This window comes from Oncorhynchus keta, chromosome 24 (assembly GCF_023373465.1).
Source record: "Oncorhynchus keta strain PuntledgeMale-10-30-2019 chromosome 24, Oket_V2, whole genome shotgun sequence".
Classification (NCBI taxonomy): Eukaryota; Metazoa; Chordata; class Actinopteri; order Salmoniformes; family Salmonidae; genus Oncorhynchus; species Oncorhynchus keta.
Genome location: NC_068444.1, coordinates 15,124,231 through 15,145,982, shown reverse-complemented (window position 1 = coordinate 15,145,982; position 21,752 = coordinate 15,124,231). Strand labels below are relative to the sequence as shown.

General features: G+C 40.2%; 1 protein-coding gene across 1 annotated transcript in view; it reads left to right on the top strand.

The window, feature by feature from the left end:
• Positions 1-18,097, top strand: part of LOC118402737 (tetraspanin-15-like) — a 32,707-nt gene extending 14,610 nt beyond the window's left edge. Inside the window, exons 5-8 of the mRNA XM_035800938.2 lie at positions 560-676; positions 5,492-5,542; positions 8,398-8,514; positions 14,854-18,097. Coding sequence (XP_035656831.1) covers positions 560-676; positions 5,492-5,542; positions 8,398-8,514; positions 14,854-15,027 — 459 coding nt within the window. The 3' untranslated portion in view covers positions 15,028-18,097. The remainder of the gene's footprint in view (positions 1-559; positions 677-5,491; positions 5,543-8,397; positions 8,515-14,853) is intronic.
• The last annotated feature ends 3,655 nt before the right edge of the window (positions 18,098-21,752 follow it).

Sequence of the window (21,752 nt, the reverse complement as noted above, 5' to 3'; positions counted from 1 at the left end):
AGTGAATATTCGTATTATTCAAATATGGAATTTACCTCTGGACATTCTCAATAAGTGTTCATTTTGATCCCTTCACTGAAACTTTACAGGGTTCTAAATGACCAAATGATGTTTCACACCCATCACTCCGGAACATTCACTGTCTTGGTAAGCAACTCCAGTGTAGATTTGGCCTTGTGTTTTAGGTTATTGTCCTGCTGAAAGGTGAATTCATCTCCTAGTGTCTGGTGGAAAGCAAGCTGAACCAGGTTTTCCTCTAGGATTTTGCCTGTGCTTCATTCTGTTTGTTTTTTATCCTGGAAAACCCCCCCAGTCCTTAATCAGTACAAGCATACCCATAGCATGATGCAGCCACCCCTATGCTTGAATATATGGAGAGTGGTGCTCAGTCTTGTATTGGAATTCCCCCAAACATAACACAAAGGTTTTTTTAGGTATTACTTTAGTGTGTTGTTGCAAACAGGATGTTTTGGAATAATGCTATAGGCCTACCATTCTATAACTGTTTTGATAGTTGTATTAACAATGTTTGTTTCTGTCTGTTGTTCTGTCTTTACAGTTCAAATGTTGTGGAGGGCAGGAGTACAAAGACTGGGAAGTGAACATGTACCATAACTGTACAGCTCCTGGACCGCTGGCTTGTGGAGTGCCTTACACCTGCTGCCTCGAAAACAAGGTCTCTGCTGCTCTTCCATCGAGAGCTCATAATGCAAATTACAATATAATAGATCGTTATTTAAATCCATTTTAATGCAAATTTGGAGGAAAAAAATATATAATAAATCTGTCACAGTACCCAACCAAACACATATGACAGGCTGGGAGCAACAAAGGGTCAACTCAGCAGAGCAGTGACCGTGGAGCAGTTTTGGGGGGTTGAGTTTCTTGCTTAAGGACAAAACGGCAGTAGGTAGCATAGGGGATAATGATGCCAGCAACCCTCCGACTGCAGTTCACTCTGGCCTGCTTTTATCCATCAGCCCTGTGTTTCAAACCAATAACCTTCCAGTTACTGGCCCGCCCTCTCTAACCTCGAGGCTACTGTTTTCTCCAAGTGACATAAAATTTCACAAGTTCACATTTTCTTCTGACAAGTGTGTGATGGAAAGAAAACTGAGTCAGGTTTTGGTTATTTACACTCATAACTGAACTGTTTATCCTTGTATTGTTTCAGCAGAGAATGTTTTATTGTCACATACACCGGTGCAGTGAAATGTGTTTTACGGGGTCAGCCATAGTCATATGGCACCTCTGGAGCAGATTAGGGTTAAGTGCTCAAGGGGCATATCGACATATTTTTCACCTTGTCAGCTCGGATATTCGAATCAGCAACCTTTTGGTTACTGGCCTAACGCGCCAACCGCTCAGCTACCTGCCGCCTTATTGGAGACCACATCCATAGCAGCACTGTATGTCCCCTAATACATTTGCATACTTGTCGAAACCTATTCATCAGTAGCTTAGATTTGATCTCTGTATCTCTAGATGCCTCCTATGACATTTGTTCCCCTCTGTGTTGTTCTGAGCCCTACATTCAACAGTAGGGTCGTTCTTGAATTGCGGTGGCATTTTGGCATTTGCATTCTTTTAATTGTAATTTATTTGGGTACCTCTTCCCATTCTAAATCGACTGACTGCTTAACGACTTTTAAATAATTGTTATCATGATGATAACGTTGTGTCACCAGTAGGAGTAGTAACACCAATAACAAATAGGTAATTGAGGATTTTCTTAAATGGTGGCCACAGATGCTCAAATCTAAGGTTAGTAACCATTTCAAAATAATTTACTAAACTGATATGATTTAATCATTTTGCTCACAATATAATTTATCTTCATTTAAATTGAGTAACACCAAAAACACTTATTTAGGCACACCAAATTATCAATGGAATCCTCAAATGGATGACCTACTAGAAGGCTGGGATTAACTCATGCATTTCTTTAGTATAGACCTCTCGTCTGATTAGTTTGCCACCGGACAGAATGCTCAAGGTCCTTGTATACCTTTGTAATAAGTGATTTTTCAAGGCAGTATTTTATTTAACATTTTACTTAACTAGGCAAGTCAGTTAAGAACACATTCTTATTTTTCAATGACTGCCTACACCAGCCAAACCCTAACCCGGACAACGCTGGGCCAATTGTGCGCCGCCCTATAGGACTCCCAATCACGGCCGGTTGTGATACACCCAGGAATTGAACCAGGGTCTGTAGTGATGCATCTAGCAATGAGATGCAGTGCCATAGACTGCTGTGCCACTCGGGAGCCCCTGGTAACACCAATGACAACTTGGACATATATTTGTTTTAAAGTATTTTAATAGCTTTATTTGCTTTTATTGAGCTATACAATATATTGTTTATTTTCTAGCATTTAAAATAAATATCTCTAAATCTGAAAAATGTCACTAGAACTCATCACTACTGGGACAAGCCAATTTGCTTGTCCTTAGTACTTTAAACAATGCATCAAAATATAGGTTTTGAAGTATAAAGGACTTGCATTATGTTTTATTATTGATTTAACAGTTCCATATAAACACAACCCAGATATTTTAAAGTGTTTTTCATTGTTTCTGAGGCCGAGGGGCTCAAATGCCATCACAATTCACTATCACAGCTTGCAATACTTGCAATTGTATTGCTTTTAATTTATCTGGTGAGAGGCAGCAGTCAACATTTTACTTGTTTTAATGTCATCAACCATTGCCAGAAGCATTCCACATGGGGAAAGAGGGTCATCGGGATCTTTGTTAATCAATATCATGGGGCTGTGATTTGGTTCTCAGACATAGCTAAATAGAAACATTTATTGAAAATATTAATGTTGTGAACTCTGACAAAAAAAATCTGACTGTGAAAAAACGTTTTATTCATTTCCTGAGAAAGCAATTGAATGTTTAAGTAAGGTACGCACAATCCATCAATCAGCAGTGGTCCGGGACAAGGTAGCGCGCCAGGTGAAGTTAGGTCAGGGGTGCACAGCTGCTGTCAGAAAAGCAGCACTGGAACATCAGCTGGAACAGGTGGACTGGCAACAGGAACTGCCAGGAATCATCAGGTCAGGCTGTCCTCAGGCACGGTGCGCCGGCCCTCTGGGAGGGGAGACGTAGCACTCACAAAACATGGGGTCTGTGGATGTGAGCCTTTACCATCTCCTCTCTCTCTGAGAGTAGGGTGTCACTCACTTAAAAAGTACAAAGAGAACGTAAGGCAGGTGGGGACAGGGGGCTTATGCTGACATGCCGCTGTACGAGGATCTGGCTCTCAATCCTAATGTGTTGATGGCTCTCAATCCTAATATGTTGTCCTGATTTTAAATGGCAAGGTAAAAAAAGACTTGGTCAATTTTATTAAATTGCTTATGGACATGCAAACCTTTTTGTCTAATGTTTTCTCAAAGATTTCAAGTTTTAACCTGTGGCCGAAATAGCAAGTCAAAATGTGCTATCTAATTCAAGCTCATGATTTTCTCCAGCTGTGCACCTCTGACCTTTCTCCATATATTTTTTTATATTTGTATTTATTTTTTATTTCACCTTTATTTAACCAGGTAGGCTAGTTGAGAACACCTTTATTTAATCAGGTAGACTAGTTGAGAACACCTTTATTTAACCAGGTAGGCTAGTTGAGAACACCTTTATTTAACCAGGTAGGCTAGTTGAGAACAAGTTCTCATTTGCAACTGCAACCTGGCCAAGATAAAGCATAGCAGTGTGAAAATGGCTAATTGGGCCCAATTTGGACATTTTCACTTAGGGGTGTACTCACTTTTGTTGCCAGCGATTTAGACATTAATGGCTGTGTGAGTTATTTTGAGGGGACAGCAAATTTACACTGTTATACAAGCTGGTACACTCACTACTTTACATTGTAGCAAAGTGTCATTTCTTCAGTGTTGTCACATGAAAAGATATACTCAAATATTTACAAAAATGTGAGGGGTGTACTCACTTTTGTGATATACTGTATATTTGTTCTTAACTGACTTGCCTAGTTAAATAAAGGTTGCATTTAAAAAAATATATATATATATATATATATATATAAATAAATAAAAAATCAGTCGCTGGGATCTGAGATATAGTAGCAGAGAACCTTCAGGGAAAATCCCCTACCAATCTGGCTTAATGTATTCTCTTATCTCTAAACTCCAGATATTGACACCTCACAAGGCTTCACAGAAAAGCGTGAGACAAAAAATCTTGCATTGTTTGTCCACAATTCAAATCCGGTCTCTGAAAGGAATAAAAAACAGTCTGGACCATGTCGATCTTAGTTCTTGTCGTTTTATACCAAGCATAAATTCAGTCTATTGACATTTCAAATGCTTGTACATGGCAACTCTCCTGAAGTTTCCAAAAAATAAAATAAAATTAAATAATGCCTGTCAAAATGCCCATGGGCTGGCTGTCATATCACATTTTCACCTCCATGGTAGCTGTCATTCATGAGCAAAAGATTGAAAGACCACAGTTGCTCAGGGATATTTCTGTCAAAATACCCTCAATAATGTATACCTTTTATCATTCAAGTGAAATTCATTCAAGTAAAATATAATGGACAAGTTCTAACAGCATCATTTAGTCTAAAAAGAGGTAGGTGTCTGTTTTTGAGAGAAAAAAGCTGAAGACAGTAGATTTCTCTGGTGTAGGTCATTCAGGGCTGCATTGATGGGTTGTGTGGTTTCCCTCACTTATTATCTATCATCTACTGTTTGTACCTTTTAATGGATTGTGGGCCCCAGCAGTGGTTTTGGAAATGTTTCAACTTGCCTTCCTTTCAAAAATGTTGAAAAACTGAGCATTCTGTCGCATTGCTTACTAATATTTAAATCAAGGTCTTAGCTAATATTTTAAATTAGGTTTATTGATTGCTGTTTTGAGCTTGTCCTCTGGCTGGATATTGGCCTACATGTCCATTGTGCAAATAATTTGAACATGCCGAGTTTTGCGTTCCCTAATGCGATGACTGATTTTTGTGAGCTCTCTCTCTGAGGAATAATGGGTATGTAGCTATTAGCTGGACTCCCACGAGCCAAGTAGCCTGAAATCCAGAACCTGTTTTGCTGACATTCCACTCCGTGTACTCTGTGTAATTAGCATGACAAAGAGTGGAATGTTTGCCCAGGCTACTACCCAAAGGGCCAAACTTCTAAAATAGTTCAACTACACCAGGGCTTCTGAGCCTGTTTTGACATGAGATCTAATATTTCTAACATCTGTTTAGAAGATCGACAAGTCAAAGGGTTCCCACGTTTAGACATTTTATTCACTTTCCCACAACTTTGTACACACAAGCATCAGGCTTCTTTGATTCTCTGTTTGAGAAAAGCAAGTGGAGATTGTTGATTATTAAATGCCAAATTATTTGGATAATCCTCATCAAAAGATGTATCCTAACTTCAAATATGCTTGTGTAACCTGCCAATAATGTTCAGAAATATGTTACATCCCTTTGACATAGTATTATCTTGCTCCTTTTCAGCCTAATGAAGTTGCCAACACACTATGTGGATTTAAGGTCCTTGAAAATGAGGTAAGACTCTCTGATCGAAATGTTGTCTCAATTTCTCTCACCGGCTCAATTTATAAACGTGAAAGTCTAAATGTATAAAGTATGTGTACCGCTGTCATACAATGGAACAGTGCTGACCAATAACACAAGTGTCAAATTAATCTTAGCTTTTTAAACATATCTGAAAGACCATATCACATGTATTCATAGCCGCGGGAAGTTTATTTTTTTAATTTAATTTTATTTGGCTCTCTTTTAGTCCCCATTTGGACTAATCTTCCAAGAGTCCTTAAACATTCAAATACAATTTATAATACAAACACATTTTCACATATAACACACTATTACAAACGTACATAATGACCCAATAAATACTCAATCTAAAAAATATTGATTCTTCATCTACTATAGTCCCACAACATTTCTATGTATTATATTTAAAATGTTTTAAAATTATGTTTAAATTTATATATTGAAAGGTTTCTAGTTTGCTCAGTTAATTTATTCCATTTCTTGATTGCTCTAAATCAAAATATTCTTTTGCCTATTTCTTTTTTTCTGTCTGGACAACGCATAGATGGTGGACAATCTATTCCTAGTATTTACGGAACTGAATATCCGTTGTGAATAGAACTTAGCCATTTTTTAAATTATGTATATTATGAAATAAAATAAGCATATTTATTTCAATTATCTTGTTGATTGATGACCAACCAAGAACACTGCGCATGACTGCAACAGAAGAACCATATCTCCACCATAAAACAATCCAAACCCACTCCCTAATATTCTCCAAATCTCCTTGTAAAGCTTGCTGTAGCTGTTGAACTGATTGTCTTGCTGCATAAATTGTAGTATGATCTGCAAATATAGTAGCTTGAGTTTCGGCTAAGGCATAGGGAAGGTCATTGGTATATATGAAATAGAGAAGTGGCCCAAGGCAGCTGCCCTGTGGTATTCCACAGTTTAACACACGAGGGGAAGAAAATGAACCATATTACTGTACCCAATTCAATGCTACTCCTTAAAATCATAATGCATTAATTTGGTCAAAATTATTTCATGATCCACTAAATCAAATGCTGCACTGAAATCTGAAAATAGTACACCCACAAACCTGCCATTATCCATAGCATTGAGCCACTGGTCAGTCATGTCAACCAATGCAGTGGTAGTGGAATGGTTTTTGCGATAAGCATGCTGATTGGCTGTAATCAGATCATTCTTTTCCATGTACTCCCATATTTGTCTACTCACAATACCTTCCAATATCTTACTGAGTGTAGGGATTAGACTAATTGGTCGACTATTTGCAGGAGTAATGGGATCTTTGCAGTCTTTCGGAATAGGACAGTTTAGCATGCTTCCATACATTTGCAAACATCCCCTTTTCCAGTGACCAATTAAATATGTATCTCCGTGGAACTGCAATCTGGAGCAGCACAGCGAAGCAAAAAATTGTAGAACTGTAGATTTACCATCAGGTAATGACTTCAATAGGTTTAACACCTCCTCCACTGACACCGTTTGCAGACTAAAAGAGCAGATCTTGTTGCTCATAATATGATCATCAATCCATTGGACAATAGCTTGTTTGGAAGAATGTATGTTTACATTGTTGCTCAGTAAATTAATTTTCTTTGTAAAAAAAATCTGCGAAATGATTGGCAACATCATTTTGTTATTATTCTCCCGTCAACCTCCACACTAGATGGGCATGATGAGATAGATGTACCAAGTAAGCCCTTAACTCTGTTCCATACCTTTTTACAATCATTTTTACAATCAATTAAAGCATTGCTGTAACTTTTTTTCCCTTTCGATTCAATTTAACTGCATAATTACGCAATGTTCTATAATTCTGTTCATCAATTTCTAATTTTGACTTGGCTGCTAAGACTTTTGCCATATTTCTTTGAGAAAAAGCCTCACCCAGTTCATCAATCCATGGAGATGGATGAGCACCAACTGTACTCTTTCTTATAGGGGCATGATGGTCCGTTACCTCAGTGAGCAAATCAATAAAACATTCTATAGCGTGATTTAAATCATCCTCTGGATAAATCAGCTCCCAGGGTACAGCAGCCAAATCATTTAGAAATAGCTCATGATTAAATGTTTTAACATTTCTCTTAACCACAATTCTAGGGGGTTTCTTTGGAACCTTGGTGTTCGTGGTTATGGTCACAATATTATGGTCTGTCCAGCCCACTGGCATTGATCTAGATTTTAAGCATTGCAATGGTATATTACAGAAAATCAGATTAATGCATGTGTCTGAACGATGACCCAACTTAATTGATGATCTAGTAGTATCATTAACCATTTGTTTCAAATCACAATTCTTGGCATATCTCATCAATTTTGTTCTATTTGAATTATTGTGATCCTTCCAATTTATATTAAAATCACCCAAGATAAATACATCTCTGTTGCCATCTGTGGCCTGGTCAAACTCAGTACATAAGTTATCCAGACAGGACACCTTAGCTAGGAAGTCTATACACACATCCTACCTATATGGGTGCCTGGTGAGGCAGATATACCTGAGCCCATAGTGCCTCTACTTGACATACATGAAGGTCATCCCTTCTCTTAAAGGGTATATGATTCTGAATGTACAGTCCTCCACTATTCCTATCTCTTCTCAGTAGACTATATCCATGAATGTTGATTTGCCCATCATTTACAGATGCATCTAAATGTGTTTCGGTCAAAGCCAAAATGATAAATATTATTTATGTTGACCAAGTTAAAAACCTCATGTATTTTGTTAGGAAGGCTACAAGTAGTGGTGCTGAGGATGCTGCAGAACCCCTATTCTCATAAAGGCCTGCCATTCACATGTTTACACTACATTCTGTCCCTCCTGTCAGAGGCTGGCCTTGCAGGACGTCATCTACATCAGAGGTTGTACTGATGCTGTCTTCATCTGGCTCATGGATAACTATAAGATAATGGCTGGCTTGCTGCTTGGCATCTTATTCCCCCAGGTAAGAGTTAACCACCATGTCAGACTGACATCTGATGTTCACCAATATTACACAATTAATGATTAACACAGTGACGTCGTGGGCTCAGAACCTTGGTTAATGGCTCTAGCAGAAGGCAGGTACAGGTTTCCACATAACGGTATGAAAAAATGCCAGTGATTATTGACCGATGGAAGGTATTCAGTTATATTGTGAGCTCTTTCATGTTTGATTTAGGAAATCACTTTTAGAAATTGTTTTAGTTCATAAATATATCCTATTACACAGATTTGTGGTGGAGTTTATCGGTTTCTATAATTGACTCATATTTATAATTTTCAGTTGAAGTCGGAAGTTTACATACACTTAGGTTGGAGGCATCAAAACTAGTTTTTCAACCACTCCACACATTTCTTGTTAACAAACTATAGTTTTGGCAAGTCTGTTTGGACATCTACTTTGTGCATGACACAAGTCATTTTTCCAACAACTGGGGGAAGGAAAAAGGGGAAAGCTTGCAAGCCGAAGAACACCATCCCAATCGTGAAGCACGGCGTTGGCAGCATCATGTTGTGGGGGTCCTTTGCTGCAGGAGGGACTGGTGCACTTCACAAAATAGATGGCATCATGAGGAAAGAAAATTGTGGATATATCGAAGCCACATCTCAAGACATCGGTCAGGAAGTTAAAGCTTGGTCGCAAATGGGTCTTCGAAATGGACACTGACCCCAAGCATACTTCCAAAGTTGTGGCAAAATGGCTTAAGAACAACAAAGTCAAGGTGTTAGAGTGGCCATCACAATGCCCTGACCTCAATCCTATAGAAAATTTGTGGGCAGAACTGAAAAAGTGTGTGCGAGCAAGGAAGCCTACAAACCTGACTCAGATTTACCAGCTCTGTCAGGAGGAATGGGCCAGAATTCACCCAACTTATTGTGGGAAGCTTGTGGAAGGCTACCTGAAACATTTGACCCAAGTTAAACCATTTTAAAGGCAATGCTACCAAATACTAATTGAGTGTATGTTAACTTCTGACCCACTGGGAATGTGATGAAAGAAATAAAAGCTAAAATTAAGCATTCTCTCTACTATTATTCTGACATTTCACATTCTTAAAATAAAGTGGTGATCCTAACTGGCATAAGACAGATCATTTTTACTAGTATTAAATGTCGGGAATTGTGAAACTGAGTTTAAATCTATTTGGCTAAGGTGTATGTAATCTTCCGACTTCAACTATATCTATAATGGTCTCATCTATAGTGGTCTCATATCTCGACTAGAGAGGAAGATGCATCCTCCTTATCAGTTTCTAAACTCAGCCTCTCAGAACAAGTCATGGATTGGCACATTAGACACTTTCTATTGGTTTCCAATTCCATGTCCATATTATCAAGGACAGAGGGAAAATGGGAGAAATGTTCAACATTGAATTTACACCTTCAAATTCTGTGAGCATAGTTTCTCAGATCATATTAAGAGCTTTTTGAGTTATTCTAGCTGTTGGCACAAATGTAACTAATAGGAGGTGACAGGGTGAAAAATGCCCTGAAATAAGGCCTGTTTTTTTTCTCGCAATTACTTCAGAACTACGGCAAGCAGCTCGAACAAAAGGTAATATTATGAAACAGGGCTCCATGAGAGTCCTTTAGGCGCCTTTTGGCAAACTCCTAGTGGGCTGTCTTGTGCCTTTTTACTGAGGAGTGCCTTCTGTCTGGCAACTCTACCATAAAGGCCTGATTGGTGGAGGGCTTCAGAGATGGTTGTCCTTATGGAAGGTTCTCTCATCTCAACAGAGGAACTCTGGATCTCTGTCAGTGACCATCGGGTTCTTGGTCACCTCTTTGACCAAGGCCCTTCTACCCCGATTGCTCAGTTTGCCTGGGCGGCCAGCTCTAGGAAGAGTCTTGGTGGTTCCAAACGATATCTTTATTTTAAGAATGATGGAGGCCACTGTGTCCTTGGGGACCTTCAATGCTGCAGACATATTTTGGTACCCTTCCCCAGATCTGTGCCTCGACACAATCCTGTCTTTGATCTCTACGGACAATTCCTTTGACCTCATGGCTTGGTTTTTGCTCTGACGTACACTGTCAACTGTGGGACCTTATATAGACAGTGGTGTGTTTTTTTTCCAAATCATATCCAATCAATTGAATATACCACAGGTGGAGTCCAATCAAGTTGTAGAAACATCTCAAGGATAATCAATAGAAACAGGATGCACCTGAGCTCAATTTCGAGTCTCACAGCAAAGGGTCTGAATACTTGTGTAAATTAGGTATTGTTTTTTTTAATACATTTGCAAACATGTCTAAACACCTGTTTTCACCTTGTCAGTATGGGGTATTGTGTCTAGATTGATGAGCTGTTTTAAAATGTAATCCATTTCAGAGTAAGGCTGTAACAAACCGTGCAAAAGGCAAGGGGTCTAAATACTTTCCAAATGCGCTGTATATACATTCTGAATATGAGCGTGTTTGGCATGCTGGATGGGCCTCCCAGTTAGGAATGCTTCTCCACTGCATAGAATACATATTTGGTTGATCTCCCCATACACATGAATTCCCTATGGAGACATAGCTTTAATTTGTTGTTTTCCACAGTGTCTTATAGACGGGCCGAGACAGAGCAGTATTTCCACAGCAGTGAGTCTCGATGAGTGTATAACTTGTTCCACCCTTACAGCTTAGAACTAATCATGAGGCCATTTTTGGGTAAGGGAGGTTGGGGGACATAACTAGAATCTTCTCAATAACTGACTTGAGCTGAATACATTGAAGAAATCTATTGTTGTCCATGTAGGTTCGATGTTGAAGCCTCTCTGTTGAAGTGTGACCTTGATGAGTAAGGGAACCTGAAGGGCTTCCTTGTTTGTAACTTACATGCTCATCTACCATAGCTGTGATTAGTTAGGCTCTTAAGTCCGGAAGGAACATTTTCTCCGGATGAGAAGGTGAAGATGCAGATGAGAAGGTATTTCATAATGGTCCCACGAGCCTTGCTTCACCACATGCTCCATAAAATGTCCTGATAATTATCTATGTTTTATTAACAATATTACCATTTGCGTTTTGTAGAAAAAGGGATGGAGAGCGCTACAGGGATACACCTTTGTAGATATTTAAAGATGGAGATTGTTCTTTGGTTACCAATAAGTTTGAAAATTGTATGCGTCAGTGTCTTTGAGACTTTGTTGTGAAGGACAGAATACGGCACATGTTAATTATGTGTCCAAATGCAATCTGTTCCTCTGAAAAACTTGAAATTGTATTTGTATTCCCTGTTATCTCGAGAGACTTTAGTTGTTTTAAATATTAAATAATTAGAATTCTTTATTGGCCGCTACATTTTCACCTCCCCCATAATTTTGAGCCAATTAAGAAAATACTACAGATCTCCTTTCAAAACACAACCCCCTGGCCACAGATGTCATTTGTCTATCAAATGTCTATTTTTGATTTACATTCGGTTGAGTTGTCAAGTAACCTGAATTAAAGTCAAAACAACAAAAAATGTCACCATGACATTGGATTTAGGTTAAAAGTTGGGTGAAAAAAATATTATATTCCCTTACTTTTAGTATATCCAAACAGTTTTCTACGTTGATTCAACGTCATCATATTTAATAACTATATACAGTACCAGTCAAAAGTTTGGACACACTTACTCCTTACAGGGTTTCTTTATTTTTACCACACAAAGGGGTTGAATACTTATTGACTACAGACATTTCAGGGTTGTTTCATTTTGAATTAACTGGTAAAAAAAAATGTTTTTAAACATAATTCCACTTTGACATTATGGTAAGCCCCAGTGACCAATAATGTAAATTGAATTACTTTTAAATGCAGGCTGTAACACAACAAAATGTGGCAAAAGTAAAGTGGTGTGAATACTTTCTGAAGGCCCTGTAGATGGTTCCCCATATTTACAATCACATGTAGCATTGGAGGGAACACAACTTGGAGGGTATTGACTAAAGACTGTATTGACCAAAGACTGTATTGACCAAAGACTGTATTGACCAAAGACTGTATTGACCAAAGACTGTATTGACCAAAGACTGTATTGACCAAAGACTGTATTGACCAAAGACGGTATTGACCAAAGACGGCTATTTTTCACAGTAAGTGGCTGTAAAAAGGGTTTTAAGTCTTCTGACTGGCACTTTTAATCAATAAGTCCATTGCCTACTCACTTTCTATTGATTGGAAGGAGCTGTGGCTGCCTGTCTCTGGGAATAAATGATGATCTCTATCACCTGAAGCTATAGTACATGTAGGCAAAAGTGAGTCGTCGAATGAAGTCTTTCCCTGAGATCCCATATGTTATTGATTTGAGGGTATTTCGATTGAGCTACTAATGCTTTATTGATGTTGCCACATAGGATTAATCATTCAATGTAATCTAGTCATTTGAGCAATCCTCCCACATACTGTACATTATATACTTTGAGACTGTCTGATAAAATGAGGTTGGTTTTCATAGACTGGTTGGTTGTTGAGCAGCAAACCCGTTTTATGTGCGACTATGGGGCTAAACAGACAGGGTTGGTTTAGATTGTTGACAATGAAAATGTAATTAAATTTGCACAAATCAGCACCTGTCTCTCAAATACATTGTTACAATTGGTGGCTAGTTAGCGAATTTGAGTTAAAACACCTCAAAACAAGACATCAATAACAAGATAAAACTAGCTGAAACGAGGCACCTACGATTCCTCACATGGCAGCTTCTTGTCATTGCTGCTCTCTATCTGGCCATCCAGAATCACAACAACACATGGACTTCTGCACATGGTTTTCTAGAAGTTGTCAGATACCTGTTTATTTGAAACAGGCCAAGGTTGAACAAGTGGACAGACAGCCTTAGATTTGATTAGCCATCTGTTCAAGACTTTTCTTATGTCTGAGTTTCAGACCCCTCAGTCAATGAGTTATGAAACTAAAATGATATAGCTGACTTGACTTGCTGGCTACAGCACTTCTACTGATGTTATGGTGAATACTTTCAACAGACACCCACAAGGATACCGTCTAAGAGTCTGCTGGCAGTGAGAGAACATGATGTAGCTTAAGCTCTAGAATCAGCACAAGCTGTGGCTGTCTGTTCATAGATCATTGTAGCTCTCGTCTCTCTCAGGTCTGTGCTTTTGGTTAAATGCATGCTTCAGACAATTTTTTTACGTTTTTGAAATGTATTTTGTATCAAGGACAAAATGTCATGATTTGAAACAGAACAAATTGCTTATTGACAACCACCTCCCCTAAAGAAAAAAGGCAGTGGTTGGTAATGCCCTGTAGATCCAAAGTACCCCAATCTTTCTCACCCAACATCAACAAAACAATGGAGATGATCGTGGACTTCAGGAAACAGCAGAGGGAGCACCCCCCTATCCACATCGAAGGGACAGCAGTGGAGAAAGTGGAAAGTTTTAAGTTCCTCAGCATACACATCAACAACAAACTCAAATAGTCCACCCACACAGACATTGTGATGAAGAAGGCGCAACAGCGCCTCTTCAACCTCAGGAGGATGAAATGTGGCTAGTCACCAAAAACTCTGACTAACTTTAACAGATCCACAATCGCGAGCATCCTGTCGGGCTTTACGGCAACTGCTTCGCCCTCAACCGCAAGGCTCTCCAGAGGGTGGTGCGGTCTGCACAACACATCACTGGGGGCAAACTACCTGCCCTCCATGACACCTATAGCACCCCGATGTCACAGGAAGGCAAAAAAGATACTCAAGGACAACAACAACCCAATCCACTGCCTGTTCACACCGCTACCATCCAGAAGGTGAGGTTGGTACAGGAGCATCGAAGCAGGGACCAAGAGACTGAAGAACAACTTCTATCTCAAGGCCATCTGACTGTTAAACAGCTATCACTAACTCAGAGAGGCTGCTGCCTACACTGAGACCCAGTCACTGGCCACTTTAATAAATGGATCACTAGTCACTTTAAACCATGCCACTTTAAATAATGCCACTTTAATAATGTTTACATATCTAACATTACTCATATATGTATATACTGTATTTTATACCATCTATTGCACCTTGCCTATGCCGCTCGGCCATCGCTCATCCATATATTTATATGTACATTCACCCCTTTTTAGATTTGTGTGTATTAGATAGTTGTTGGGGAACTGTTAGATATTACTGCACAGTCAGAACCAGAAGCACAAGCATTTAACTTGTTTTACTTGTTTTAACATCTGCTAACCATGTGTATGTGACAAATACAATTTGATTTGACATTGAACTAGTGCTTGCTAAACCAAGGTCATCTTCCACAAGGGTGTAGTTCAAGACTCTATTTCCCATCTCTGAATCTGCTTGTGTTTACAGTTCTTGGGTGTGATCATTAGCTGGCTCTACATCACACGAGTGGAGGATGCCATTGCTGAGTATGGTAACTACCAGGATGGACTCCTGGACGCAGGGGACAGTGATGGCTTCAGGGAACCCAAGAAGCAGAGCAGAATGGCCAAATGTTGCAGGTGCATGCCAGAGATCGACTGAGCGTGCCTCATGTTATCTAACTAGCCTAAAACACTGCTGTGCCTGCCTCAGCCTTCCAACACACTGGAGCTATCAGCTTGAGTTTTACAACCACTGTTCAGACCTTTTAGTGTGTGTTTTTGGTTCTATTCAGGGATTTTTTTTTTCAGGGGCTCATTTATTAAGGTTTTATTAGGATGGAAGGGTATACATACCGGTATGTGCCTGTGCTGTGTGAAAAATAAATGGCTTTTTATTATTATTATTTTTCCTCATTGGTGAAGTATCGATTTTATATATAGATTTACAGTAAAAACATTTAACATTTTCTGTAATACTAAATACAAATATGTAGCTCACTTGCCAGCCCCTCATAGGAATACCAATATTTCAATCATTATTACCTCAGACTCCTGTATTGATGCCAATGAATTAAATGGGACATTTTTAGCTGTTCAAAGAGATATATTTTCTATGGTGAATTTTTTTTATTTTTATAGAGGGTACCTACCTTGATTTTTCATAATCATTGGAGATGTCATGGGTTCAACACATTTAAAGGAGTAGTTCAGGATTTTGGTAATGAGGCCCTCCATCTACTTCCCCAGAGTCCGATTAACTGGTGGATACCATTTGTATGTACCTGCGTGCAGTTTTAAGGAAGTTATTAACTATCATTAGCACAATTGTTATCTAGCGTTAGCGCAATGACTGTATGCTAGCTGTATGCGTAAACTTCCAGTCATTGTGCTAACGCTAGTTAGCCTTGGCTCGCGAAACTACCTAAGTCCTTTTATACTGGACTTCCATGAGTTCATCTGACTCTGGGGAAGTAAATAAAGGGCCTAAAATCACGAACTATCCCTTTAATGGTATAGGTGAGTAAAAATCGAATGAACTTACAGTAAGTTTATGATCAGTCACACAATGTGGCTTCATTTGAGTTAAGAATACCAACGTTGTTAATGATGTACAGCATACACATGGTCTATTGCCCACATTTTATTAGGATTTTGTACTGTTAAATGGTTTGGAAGCGTTTTATGGCTTTGCTCAGTCAGTGACATTTACCTGTTGTGGGATCTGCTAGTGAGCCTCTTAAGCTCTTTGCAGAGCAGCATCATGTACTTGGTATTCCTGCCAATGATTGTATACAGTATCAGTCAAAAGTTTGGACACCTACTCATTCCAGTGTTTTTCTTTATTTTTTAAACTATTTTCTACATCGTAAAGTAATAGTGAAGACATCAACTATGAAATAACACATGGAATCATGTAGTAACCAAAAAAGTGTTTAAACAAATCAAAATACATTTTATATTTGAGATTCTTCAAGGTACCTTTGCCTTGATGACAGATCTGCACACTCTTGGCATTCTCTCAACCAGCCTCATGAGGTAGTCACCTGGTGGAATTTCTTTCTTGTGTTTGAGCCAATCAGTTATGTTGTGACAAGGTACGGGTGGTATACAGAAGATATCCCTATTTGGTAGAAGACCAAGTCCATATTATGGCAAAAACAGCTCAAATAAACAAAGAGAAATGACAGTCCATGAATTTAAGACACGAAGGTCAGTCAATGTGGAAATGTCAGGAACTTTGAACGTTTCTTCAAGTGCAGACGCAAAAACCAAGCGCTATGATGAAACTGACTCTCATGAGGACTGCCACAGGAAAAGAAGACCCAGAGTTACCTCTGCTGTTACCAACATCAAAAATTGCAGCCCAAATAAATGCTTCACAGAGTTCAAGTAACAGATACATCTCAACATCAACTGTTCAGAGGAGACTGTGTGAATCAAGCCTTCATGGTCGAATTGCTGCGAAGAAACTACTACTAAAGGACACCAATAATAATAAGAAGAGACTTGCTTGGGACAAGAAACACGAGCAATGGACACTAGACCGGTGGAAATCTGTCCTTTAGTCTGATGACTCCAAATTTGAGATTTTTTTTGGTTTCAACTGCCAAGTCTTTGAGACGCAGAGTAAGTGAACAGATCATCTCTGTATGTGTGGTTCCCACCGTGATGCGTGGAGGTGTGGGGGTGCTTTGCTGGTGACAATGTCAGTGATTTATGTTGAATTCAAGGCACACTTAACCAGCATGGCTACCACCGCATTCCACAGCGATACACCATCCCATCTGGTTTGGGCTTATTGGGACTATCATTTGTTTTTCAACAGGACAATGACCCAACACACCTCCAGGCTGTGTAAGGGCTATTTTACCAAGAAGGAGAGTGATGGAGTGCTACATCAGATGTCGGGTGATTGTGAAGGCCAGGTCCTCAACCCAATTGAGATGGTTTAGAATGAGTTGGACAGCAGAGTGAAGGAAAAGCAGCTAACAAGTACTCATCATATGTGGGAACTCCACTGTTGGAAAGGCATTCCTCATGAAACTGGTTGAGAGAATGCCAAGCGTGTGCAAAGCTGTCATCAAGGCAAAGGGTGGCTACTTTGAAGAATCTAAAATCCAAAATATATTTTGATTTTTGTATAGCACTTTTTGGTTACTACATGATTCCACGTGTGTTATTTCATAGTTTTTTGATGTCTTCACAAAACCCTCAATGAGTAGGTGTGTCCAAACTTTTGACTGGTACTGTATGTCTGTTAAAAGCATGGTCGTGTGGGATTGCATGCCTAGTTTTAAAGGCTAACTGTTACATACTTATTCAGACCACAAGTGCAATCCGCAGCCTGTATCCATGGAAAAGGACTAAATGAGATGGTTCTCCTGAGACAGAACGATGAATGACTTCATATTTGAATCAATCCACACCAAATGGGAAGTTAAACAAATGGTCAACTTGTTTTCAAACTAATTTTCGACTCAAGTTACATCAAATGAATGTCAGTCAAAACTATTGATTATGTATTTGTGACAAACTTTTAAGGTGCCATCAGATTTATTTTTTATTTTTTTAGATCTTGATTTGAAATCTTCTTACTGTTCAGTTGTGGTGGAGGTTATAAAGTTGTCTTTTTTTATGCTGTTTATTTTTTGTGTGTGAGCTCACTGTAATACTTTTGAGAATTTATATAGCGATCTGGTGAATAAATAAATCATATTTACAGTCCTGTTGAGCAGCCTCGGTAGTGGTGTTTTTCGTTGCTCTTCCTGTCCTGCTGGTTTGTCTGCCTATGCAGAGGGCGTCCGGCTGTGACACAAAATATTTTACTCTTTCATGGAGCCCAGCCCACCCAAAATAACCCTTGGTGTAATTGTTATTCTCTGTCCCACTACAAACCCATTACAGTCATCATGAGTGTACTTTACCCTCTTCAACATTTTCAAACACCTTTCTAACACAAAACCCATTTTAGTTTTTTCCATGATGCCTTCAGTTTTTCTTAAGACAAACACTGACATTTCTCCTAGAAATGTATGCCCTGTGTACTGAGCCTTTTTTTATAGGTGTAGACATTCTTACATGGTCTTTGTCATGACATCAAAGCACGTCCAGTACCCTCCCTCTCTCTCCCTGGTATTTCACTGTTTCACACCTTACAGTGAAATTCTTACTTACAAGCCCTAACCAACCGTGCAATTTTTAATAAGTAAAACATAGGTATTAGGTAAATAATATGTAGGGAAAGAAATACAAAATAAAAAAACAGTAAAATGACAGTGAACATTTCTCATGTTCAACATTTTTTTTGTCAGCTTTTGGATTTTGTAGAACGGAGCATCTGGGGAAGTTCTATTTTAATCAGGTAAGTTCTGAAAATGGCCTGCAGCTAAAATCTGTACCCTTCTTTTCAGAGGAAGAATTGGGCCCTCAAGCTATCCTTCTGCTGTCACATTTGAGAGATACTCATTGGGAATCCATTTCTTTATTTCAGAAATGGTGCCCTGTACCCACAGGATTTCTGTGGCACAACAAACAATTGTTATTTTGTTTACACCACAAATCAAGGAGATGAGCTCTAAGGATGGCACACACTCAATCATATACAGCCTTGGTGTCTTCCAGATTACCAACAGAGTTTGTGGGAACAAATGGCTTGTTTTGTCTGCAGTTAAATGGTTCTTAAAGTGGAGATTTGGCACCTCTTTCGGGGTTGTTATAGATCTCAGACAACACTCATCCGCTCTGCTTCCCGGGGACTCCTATTCATCATTACTGTCTGTAGGACACCCATCCTCATCCCAACCACCACTGATATACTGATGGGCTTTTAGAGGACATCAAATGCATTGAGGACAAAAAGCATGTAGAATGACATCTAACATATTTATATAAGTATCCAATGTGTGTCATACTACTGTAAATACCCAGTCATGTCTTGAAAAATAACATGTAAATTATTGGCTATAAATGAATGTGATATTTCTTATCGGGAGTTTTTTTTTACCATTATTTAACTAGGCAAGTCAGTTAAGAACAAATTCTTATTTACAATGACGGCCAACACCGGCCAAACCCAGAAGACGCTGGGCCAATTGTGCGCCTCCCTATGGGACTCCCAATCACGACCAGTTGCATACAGCTTGATAACCCCATGGTACTGCTGGAGTTTTTCACTCAGTGGGGTGGAGTCAGTCATCGTATTTGTCATGTTTGTCTGATGATGTTGTACCTGCCCTGGAAGAGACATCTTCATCTGTGGCGATGTTGCTATGGCTACTGTAAAACAAATAGTGGGAGCCTAATACGTCAAAGGATGCATAGATGGCAGAATGCCCATCACTTCACCCTCTACACATAGTTGGACTAATGCCCATCACTTCCCATCTATGTACAGATGCACAAAACTGATTGTTTAACCTTTCTAGCGCAGGCATTCCGGTAGCGGAAACACCTCGACAACATTCCGCTGAAAAGGCAGCGTGCGAAATTCAAAAATATAATTTAGAAATATGTAACTTTCACACATTAACAAGTCCAATACGGCAAATGAAAGATAAACATCTTGTTAATCTACTCATCGTGTGTAATGTCGGGATAGTGATGGGTGTGGAGTCAGACGCAGAGAGCAGATGGTAGACGGGAAAAAACGCTTTAATGTCCTCAAGCACAGTATCAGGTACAAGCATGGGTGAAGCCCAAAACACAGGCGCAACAAACACAAAACCGCTGTTACCAAAAAGCAGAAATATAGATAAAATTCATCACTAACCTTTGATGATCTTCATCAGATGACACTCATATGACACTGAAAATATTACCAACCTGTGTCCTATTGTGGCATTCTACTTACCTGGGATAATACAATGCCCTTATCCCAGAGTCCACCTACTGTGTCTGTGTCTCTGTCCATAACGAACCTCCCTCACCAGGGACCAGGATCTCTCTCCATAACAACCCTCCCTCACCAGGGACCAGGATCTCTCTCCATAACAACCCTCCCTCACCAGGGACCAGGATCTCTCTCCATAACAACCCTCCCTCACCAGACACCAGGATCTCTCTCCATAACAACCCTACCTCACCAGACACCAGGATCTCTCTCCATAACAACCCTCCTCACCAGGGACTGGGATCTCTCCCCATAACAACCCTCCCTCACCAGACACCAGGATCCCTCTCCATAACAACCATCCCTCATCAGGGACCAGGATCTCTCCATAACAACACTCACTCACCAGGGACCAGGATCTCTCTCCATAACAACCCTCCCTCATCAGGGACCAGGATCTCTCTCCATAACAACACTCACTCACCAGGGACCAGGATCTCTCTCCATAACAACCCTCCCTCACCAGGGACCATGATCTCTCTCCATAACAACCCTCCCTCACCAGGGACCAGAATCTCTCTCCATAACAACCTTCCCTCACCAGGGACCAGGATCTCTCTCCATAACAACCCTCCCTCACCAGGGACCAGGGTCTCTCTCCATAACAACCCTCCCTCACCAGGGACTGGGATCTCTCCCCATAACAACCCTACCTCACCAGACACCAGGATCTCTCTCCATAACAACCCTCCCTCACCAGGGACTGGGATCTCTCCCCATAACAACCCTCCCTCACCAGACACCAGGATCCCTCTCCATAACAACCATCCCTCATCAGGGACCAGGATCTCTCTCCATAACAATACTCACTCACCAGGGACCAGGATCTCTCTCCATAACAACCCTCACTCACCAGGGACCAGGATCTCTCTCCATAACAACCCTCCCTCATCAGGGACCAGGATCTCTCTCCATAACAACACTCACTCACCAGGGACCAGGATCTCTCTCCATAACAACCCTCCCTCACCAGGGACTGGGATCTCTCCCCATAACAACCCTCCCTCACCACACACCAGGATCTCTCTCCATAACAACCCTCCCTCATCAGGGACCAGGATCTCTCTCCATAACAACACTCACTCACCAGGGACCAGGATCTCTCTCCATAACAACCCTCCTCACCAGGGACCAGGATCTCTCTCCATAACAACCCTCGCTCACCAGGGACCAGGATCTCTCTCCATAACAACCCTCCCTCACCAGGGACCAGGATCTCTCTCCATAACAACCCTCCCTCACCAGACACCAGGATCTCTCTCCATAACAACCCTCCTCATCAGGGACCAGGATCTCTCTCCATAACAACCCTCCCTCATCAGGGACCAGGATCTCTCTCCATAACAACACTCACTCACCAGGGACCAGGATCTCTCTCCATAACAACCCTCACTCACCAGGGACCAGGATCTCTCTCCATAACAACCCTCCTCACCAGGGACCATGATCTCTCTCCATAACAACCCTCCCTCACCAGGGACCAGGATCTCTCTCCA